The 8847-nt window shown below is 45.5% G+C and overlaps 1 protein-coding gene across 4 annotated transcripts in view; it reads right to left on the bottom strand.

Moving 5' to 3' along the window:
• Nucleotides 1-1524: 1524 nt before the first annotated feature.
• Nucleotides 1525-8847, bottom strand: part of LRRC8A (leucine rich repeat containing 8 VRAC subunit A) — a 32714-nt gene continuing 25391 nt past the window's right edge. For all 4 annotated transcript variants that reach the window (XM_075905525.2, XM_089772853.1, XM_025182607.3 and 1 more), the window contains one exon: nucleotides 1525-3688. In XM_075905525.2, coding sequence (XP_075761640.1) covers nucleotides 3413-3688 — 276 coding nt within the window. In that variant the 3' untranslated portion in view covers nucleotides 1525-3412. The remainder of the gene's footprint in view (nucleotides 3689-8847) is intronic.

Below are 8847 nucleotides of genomic sequence, written 5' to 3'. Positions count from 1 at the left end.
ATTTCCTAGGATAGTACACAGGTCAGTGTCAGTCAAACTCAGCTTCTACCTGACAATACACTAAAAAAGAGGGGCATGGAAGGAAGTGCCTGTAATTGGGAATGTGTTAGTCAGCTATGTTACTCGAGGGTCAAGTGACCAAGAAAGAGGGAGGGAAGTGCACTGGAAATGAGCATTTGCCCTGTTATGGGCCAAATTCTGGAGAAATACTGAGCAGGTGCAGGTACAGAACAGCTCAGGTTTTGACCTTTAGCTTGAGAACCTTAAATATTCTCCACTTTACCCCTCTGAGATCTGCTATTGTAAGACCAACATTTGCTCAACGGAAGAAAAAAAACTTCATCTCAGCCAGTTCACCAATCCAGGCTAGTCATTCCAATTTAACCGTAGTTTCCATTATGAGATGTTTTCAAAATTTATTCATTCTGATTTTGCCCCGTGAGGGAGCTAGATGTCTTGTAACAGCCCAAGTTGAAATATTTAAATAGCAGCAAGTAGCTTAGCGGTTTCCATGCATGATCAATACTGGTCTTACATTTGCTTTGTGAAGCTGAATCAAACATAGGCAGGTACTTATTTCTCAGCTAGTAAGAAATAAAATTCTAAAAAGATGTGGTCTCCCACCTCTAGCAGGATAGTGGCTTGTCCAAAAAATGAGCTGTACAGCAGTTCCAGTAGCTTATATATTACTATATATGTAGATTACTAGATACTTCACATCATACTTTCTGAAATTCTGTGTGACTATTTATACCAACAGTTCAGGACTTAAAATGCATATTTATAAGAGCCCACCCTCACTACAACCAGAAGAGTCAGGGGAGCTAGGGGCAGAAGTTTAGCTCTGTTCCCATAAGCACAGTTATAACTCTGTGCAGTCCAAGGACCAGTTAGAGGTTTGCCTAAGTTACAACTTGTAAGAGGTGTTGTAACTAGGTACCATGTCTGCTATAGGGTAGATGAGGTCCTAATCACACAATCCCAAAACTGGTTCTGAGCTCTGTAAAGACGTGCAAACACCCGATTTCATACAGTACAGAGTCAAAGACGGGCTTCCTTTCCCATCCAAAAGGTCCTTGCTCTGTCTGGGAAGAGCTCATTCAAAGCAGCATTTGCACTGTATCTTGATATAGCTCATTTTTCTGCCACAAGTCTCCCCAGCATTTTCTCTACCCTCCATGTTAATACAAAACCCTGCCATGATTGGTAACTTCCAATGTGCAAATTACCAGCATCATACTTCTAACCACCAGTTTGATCTCTGATGCAGTACATACTGAAACAGAAAGCTCTTCCTTTCACCAATAGCCCTCTCTCTGTTGTAATTTCACATTAATTCCATTAGAAACATAAACCTGTCATTCAGAAGAGCTTTTACAGTACCTTGATTCCTAGAGGCAGATTTGGGAAAACATGCAAGCTCGAACAGATTGTTACCCCCTTTGGATTGTTTGACTTTTCACAATGAATGCACTAAGGAGACAGACTTTATATGCTTCTCAGACGCATTTTTATAAAGATAAGTTTGTCTAGATTTCACTGTAGCTTTATTTAAACATCTGAGCATCAACAATTCCAGAGCCAAGTTAACAGATTGCTTCAGCATTTCTATTGTGCGTATCTTGTATTTTAAATCTGCTGTAGAAAAATAAGCTGTAGTGTTAGTTACTGGCTGGAACATCTGAAGGTGCCTATGCTTTGTCCAACTCAGGGCTTCAGTGGCAGCTTGCCAGGATCCCAGCTGGAACACAAAGAACCTACCCTTTTCAATGTTTAGATGATGTCTGTAAGTACTAGCCATCCCAGCAGGCAGTGCTCAAATCTTGGAGGATCTAAGCACCTGGGCAAACAGGAGCACTGCATACTGGAGCTGTAGGGTCCATAGACCTTCCCTTCTACAGAACACAAGGTAGCTTTGGCAGGTCTATGGTAGACATTAAGCCACACTTTAACCACCCTGGTTTGAGGACATGATAATGAGTAGCTATCACTAAGCTATGTCTCCCTCTGCAAATGCAGAAAGGGATTGAATTGAACAGTCTCATCAGTTAGCTTTGTTTCAACAAATTCCTCTCCCCTTCCAGGGGGCTGGAGGAGCTTGGTCTATGAAGGATTCTTATATTCTTCCTTAACACTGAGGCAGAAGGAAGAACAAGGTTACCATCCCAAGCACCAAATTCAATAAGTATTAGCCTAATGTCATATAGGCCAAGAGGAGCAGCATGATTGACAGATGCTAAAACCAAGAGCCAAATGGAACAAAACAAGCAGCTTTGTAGATTGTACTCAGAAGATGCTGGCACACCCTCAAAAAAATTAGCCTCAGCAAGGCTGAGGAAGAAGCTTTTTGAATAGTTCTTTTTGCTACAGGCATCACCTCCCCTATTTTGAGTTATACTTAACACTGGCTAATAGTGGGTTTGTATTTTTAATGCCCAGACAAAATGCTGAAGAAAAAAAAAGTTTAATAAGTAGTTAAAAAACACTTTTAAAAATCCCAAGTCTCAAAGTAACTCATTGCTTCCGGCAGAAACAGTAAGTGCTTTCCATCTGAAGTTTTTTTATGCCTTCCTCTGCCATTCACTCCACATAACTGGAATTCAGCCTACTCTAGGCAACATTCTGGAAATGTAAAATTCAGGCAATACCTCCAGCAATACCAGCTAAGAAGCAAGCCATGCAATCTACTGGTCAGCACAAAGATTGGAATCTGAGAAGACTGTGCAGCCTCAAGTTAACAGATGAAAATGGGATAAAAAATAATGTTAAAAAAAAAGTCCTGAATCCAAGTTGATCTTTGAGGTAAAATTACCAAGAAAATGCCAGCATCTTAAAACAAAAATGAAAACAAACAGCTGTGCCATCCCTTCCGCCCTCCAAGGGAAGCCCCAATGGATTATATCAGCAAGTAGTGTGGATCGATACCAAATGTCACAGCAAAAGTAGAGTTGGCATTTAAAGAGGCTCCCCGGACTTTTGCCCTTCGACTCTAGGACATTCTCAATCCCTGATGCACGCAAGAGCCCGATCTAGGGCAATGCAGCTATGTAACTGGATCAGCACAGTTCTCTCCCCTATATTCAGAGGCAACTGCCCTGAACTAAGCTGGCTCCACCATCAGTTCTGGTTAACTCCATGGCAGCTTTGGCATCATTCCGCTTCTCAACCTGCAGACCAGCAGCACCTCTTTTGTTCCCACTGTCTGTTGTGGGGGAGCCACCCAGTCTGCCTTGGTCCTCGCCCTGACCCCAAACCTCCCCTCTCCTGCATCCAAGGGAGCAAGCGGCTTTGTTCCCAGTCATGTTGGTTATTCTTGGATCTCCTGAGCTAGTCTGGTGTTGGCTGGGGTGTTTGGGAGATGGAATTGGAATGGAATTGTTTCCTGTCTAGTTGATCCCTTCCCGTCAGCAGCTCAGGCTTGTTCTTTGTCCGCCCTCCACAGCCGTTCCTTGACCTCCAGGGGCAGGGTGTTGAACAGATCCTCCTCCACCACCAGCCCACTGCGTTTCAGTAGAGGACACTCCCCCAGCTCCACTGGCAGGCACTCCAGGCGGTTCCCCCGCAGCTCTATCTGGGACAGGTTGGTCAGCTCGCCCACCCGAGATGGAAGTGATTGCAGTACATTGTTTCCCAGGTTCAAGGTCCGCAGCTTCCTGCACTGGAAGAGCTCAGGTGGGAGACTCTCAATCTGAAAGTAGAAGCCAGAGATACACAAATGTGACATGTGCCCACTTAAGGTAACATGAGCAGAAGAGATTTAATCAGAAACACGGAGCATCAGCCTCCAAGTACTCACTCCCCTCACAAATGCATGTCTGCTTTTTTTCATGCTGACCTTTATGCACAGAATCCTGGAGTAAAGCTACTGATTTGTCCTCATGCAGCTCCTCTTCTACCATATTATTTACAGTAAATTGCTCCATGAAAATGGCTAGATCAGAGCCCAGAGATTAATGACAAGCTGGGAAGATCTGAAGCCCATTCACTTTAGAACTGTGTGTTCCCATCAGTGTGTGTGTCCCCTCCCCCACTCCATCCAGTATTTGTTCTCCTACTTGGGAGTTCAAGCTCTTCAAAGAGATAGCCCTTCCACGTTTGGACAGCACAGAAAAGCTCTGATCCTGGTCAGGGCCTCTGGGTGCTAGAATAATAAAATGAGAGACTTTTAGTTTAGTGACTAGCCATCTACCAAAAAACCAAACCTACACCCAAGTAGGCTATTCCCTACTAGGGCTGTGATGGTTTAACAAGTGAGGCTTACTAGTTAAGGTTAACCAGTGAGGGCTGAAGCAGCTCCCCACTTACCACGGACAGAAGGCTGCACCCCTCACCCTCTTTAATCAGTTAACTCGTTTAACAATGTTTAACCTGTTAGCCAATTACAGGATTTTACAGCCCTAGTCCCTACATGGTCTCCCAACGGTTCAGTTCTGATCTGTAGCATACACATACCAGTGTTCCCTGGAATGTGTGCACTGCCAAGACGAGATTCAATGCCACCAGTTGATTAGCAGAGCGCCTACAGCCAGGTTTTCATTTCTACTGATGGTGCACATTTGCACATGCCTAGGTGTGCATAAAATTTATTCTGCACATGGATGGAAAAGATTAGAGGGAACACTGACATCCATCCACACCCTGGTTATAATCCAGGTTCGTCACCACATCCTGGTGTTTTCCCACAGTAACCCTAAATTCTGTGATTACTGATCATACCAAGTATTTGAACAACTCATCACTAGTTCTCCTACAGAAGCAGGGACCAGCATGTTTATCTCTTAAATAGAAGACTCTTGCTCTCCCAGCTTTCCCCCTTCCCTGTGCCCAGAACTTAATTGGCACAGCTCTGTCTCTTCCATATGACTCTTCCTACTCTCACCTCAGAACATTTGGCATGAAGTTTGAGCCTGCCAATCAGTTTCATCTACAGATGGAAATGTAAGTTACCTCTTCTCTGTCTAGCTGCTCCCAGGTAAACAACCTGCACCAGCCAGGGGAGCCCTGCCTTTTAGCCATGTTATTTGGGCAGTTGTAATACATGGGAGCTCCCTCTCCATCATGTTTTCTATCTGCAGGATCAGAAACAAGCAAAACCACACCAAGTATACTATATGGATGCACATTGCTAGAGTCTTCTTCCTGGCCCCTCTCTCACTGTAGCGCCTATCTGGCAAGCATAGGTATCATTTGCTTCGGAACTGAGGCAGAGATCAGGTCTTCTGCGTAGCACAGTGTTTCCTAAATGGTGCTCAAAAAATTCTACTTCCCCACCCCCTGCAGAACTCATAGGCAGCTCCCACTGAGGCTCTGCCGGCGGGGACGGGTGGCTTTGGCCAACCCACCACTCTTTTACAGCGGCCGCTGCGGCTGGGAGGGGGAGGAGGAAGGGTGGCCGGAGCCAAGGAGCCGCTCCTGGACCTCGGCATTTTTAAACTGCTACTTGTGAGGAACCCAGCTTGGGCTCTGCTGCTCCCTTCTATCTGGGGTGCGCTCAGGCTCCACTGCCCCCACCCCTTTTGGGCATGCTTGGACTCTGCTGCCTCCCCCTGGGGCATGCTTGGGCTCTGCTGCACTCTCTCCCCCCTGCGCCCCCTCCCCAGCCTGCTGGGGAAATGGCAGAGTTTGATCTGGAGGGGAAGGTCGGGCTTTCTACACCCTGTCTCCCGCTCCGCCCTGCCAGCGGGAAGCCTGACCTGGTGCTGCAGCTGCACTGGGTTCCCTGCTGCATGGGGGGTGGGGGGAGACTGAGTCCCTACTCCCCTGCCCCCCGAGGAACAAGAGCATGCTGCCTGGAAGCTTTCCCTGCTGCAGCAGGGTGCCAAGCCAGGTAAGCATTTCCCCTCATGCCCAGACCCTGCACCCATATCCCCCTCACTCCCCTCCCCCCGCCAAGAATCTGCACTGCCAGCTTGCTCTGACACCCTGCTCCAAGTCCCCTCCTGTACTCTCCCTTCTGGCCGGGCACCCTTCCCCAAGACCCTCCTGTACCCTCCCTCCTGGCCAGGCACCCTGCCCCAAGCCCCCTCTTGTACCCTCCCTTCTAGCCAGACACTCTGCCCCAAGCTTTCTCCTATACTCTTCCTCCTGGCCAGGACATTGAAGATCATCTTTGTGATTTATACACAAAGATCATGAAGTATTTTCCAACCATAAATGACAACAATAACTGGATTGAAATCCATTGGGTATTACAGGAAAGCCAGTCAGTTTTTCTAGGTAAGATTATGAAAACCTAATCGAAATCACTTAAGGTGGCCAATAAATACAAGAATTTAAAAAAGTTTCTCTGATTACGTTTTGAGGAGGCTTATGTCAAAAATATTCAGCTTTATTAAGATGTGCAATTCGTCAGTTGTTACCCTTTACCAGCACATACTTGTGGTAAACTGGGTTCTCAAATTATGCAGCAACAAAAACAAAATACAGAAATCGACTGAATGCAGCACCAGATATACAAATCCAACTTTTTAGTATTAAATTAAATATAAAAAGAATTTGCCAAGAAAAGAAAAACCACTCTTCACATTGAAAACTGCCAATATAATTCATATTCGTTTTTGAGCTTTTTTTTTGTACACATTAAATGTGATTTTTGTTTTTAAATATGTGCAATTAAACTAAATGTTGATCTCATGACCTTATTTAGCATTTGTTCATTATTATTATCCTTACTTATTTGTGGTCTACTTTTTCAGCTCCATATACCAGATTGTCTTCCTGGGGGGAGTCATGGCGCCCAGGTCCGAAGGCTTTTATTTTTTTGCTCAACACATTTTCCCCTGGGTACCCTAGGCCCGGCTATAGGGGTTCCTTGAAATTCTTCCCAGTTTAAAAGGGTTCCGTGGCCAAATAAAATTGGGAAACACTGGTGTAGCACATAGGTCCAAACAATAATGTAGATGGTCAAGGATCATCCCCTACACACATCCGTTTCCTAAGGGCATGAAAACATTAGTGCTCTGCTCCCATGGCTATTATGGAAGGCAACATTCTGCCTTTTCCTTGAGCAGTCCTGCTCCAATTCTAGGAACAAAGACAGCCTGCTCCCCTTAAAAGCCTGGCAGAAATGGATGAAGACAACATTTTTGTCTTTCTCTGAATCAAGTATTGGCTCCAGATTGGAGTGAGGAATTTGACTAATGGAATGGAGTCAATAGCTGATATGGTGAATTATGTCCCTAGAAAATGCTTCACTGGTAGAATAGCAAGCTCGTGGTTTGTGATATGCATTTAAGTGCATATCAAGTCCAGCGAAAGTCACAGCATATATGTTCTTTAAAACATAACTGCACTCTTAACTCCAATCATTTCAAGAAAGATGTGGAGAAATTGGAGAAGATCCAGAGAAGAGCAACAGAAATGATTAAAAGTCTAGAACACACAAGCTATGATGGAAGACTGAAGGAAGTGGGCTTGTTTAGTTTGGTGAAGAGAAGACAGAGAGAACATGATAGTAGTTTTCAGGTATCTAATCACAGGGAGGAGGGGGAGGGGAAATTGTTCTTCTTGGCCTCTGATTATAGGACAAGAAGCAATGGGCTTAAATTGATGATCTAGACCATGCCTGGTACTGCCACGAGGGCAGGGGACTGGACTTGATGATCTCTCAAGGTCCTTTACAGTTCTAGTGTTCTATGATTCTATGCACATGATCTGCCTGGAGCAGTCATTGACTAGTGAGAGTCTTTAATAAAGAGCCAAAATTCTGAATAAGCTAGATCCAATGGAACAACAAGAAAGAGAAGATTCATTCAGCCATTGTTAATTGGTTCTATTGTTCTGTACAAGCTGCAAAACTCAGCCTGGTTGTCATAGCTAAGAAGAGACAGGAATAGACTTTATCTAAGAAGGAAGCTCTATGTTACAACAGGGCCTGAAAGACAGTGGTACTGGACAGCTCCAGAAGTAGCTATTTACTAAGACTGGTGGGCTAGCAGGGAACGTTAGAGATAGACTGGCATTTCTTGGGCTTCCTGGTGCTGCTGCCTGTAAATAACCAGACTTCCTGAGCTCAAGGGTAATTGTGGCCTTGCCTACATGTCTGCAGGGAATGAGAACGGATTAGCTGTTTCTCTGGATCCCCAAGGGTATGTCTACACTACCCCGCTAGTTCGAACTAGCGGGGTAATGTAGGCATACCGCACTTGCAAATGAAGCCCGGGATTTGAATTTCCCGGGCTTCATTTGCATAAGCCGGCCGGCGCCATTTTTAAATGCCGGCTTGTTCGAACCCCGTGCCGCGCGGCTACACGCGGCACGGGCTAGATAGTTCGAACTAGCAAGCCATTCCGCACTATCTGTACGCCTCGTTCCACAAGGCGTACAGATAGTGCGGAATGGCATGCTAGTTCGAACTATCTAGCCCGTGCCGCGTGTAGCCGCGCGGCACGGGGTTCGAACAAGCCGGCATTTAAAAATGGCGCCGGCCGGCTTATGCAAATGAAGCCCGGGAAATTCAAATCCCGGGCTTCATTTGCAAGTGCGGTATGCCTACATTACCACCCTAGTTCGAACTAGGGTGGTAGTGTAGACATACCCAAATAGACTGGGGGCTGGGCCAGAAATAGAATGTTGCGTCTGGCCTTCACGTTACATGAGTGTCTTTGAAAGAGCAGGATGGGTGGTTCCATGCTTTATTGTAAAAATAAAATACAGCTGCCTCAAGCTTCTTCTCATCCAGAAGAGAAGCTCCACACACAGACTGAAGAGGGTGAGATGCATGGTTTGTATCAGGGGTTCCCAAACTTTTTGACATGGGGACCAGTAAATCCATTCACGAGCTTTTGGAGGACCAGCAACATTCATTTGCATATCTGCATATTCATTAAGCAAATGATGACTATTCAA

Source organism: Pelodiscus sinensis, chromosome 23, assembly GCF_052426305.1.
Source record: "Pelodiscus sinensis isolate ZL-2025 chromosome 23, ASM5242630v1, whole genome shotgun sequence".
NCBI classification, from domain to species: Eukaryota; Metazoa; Chordata; order Testudines; family Trionychidae; genus Pelodiscus; species Pelodiscus sinensis.
The sequence above is the reverse complement of the archived record's forward strand: the minus strand, read 5'-3'. Positions and strand labels throughout refer to the sequence as shown.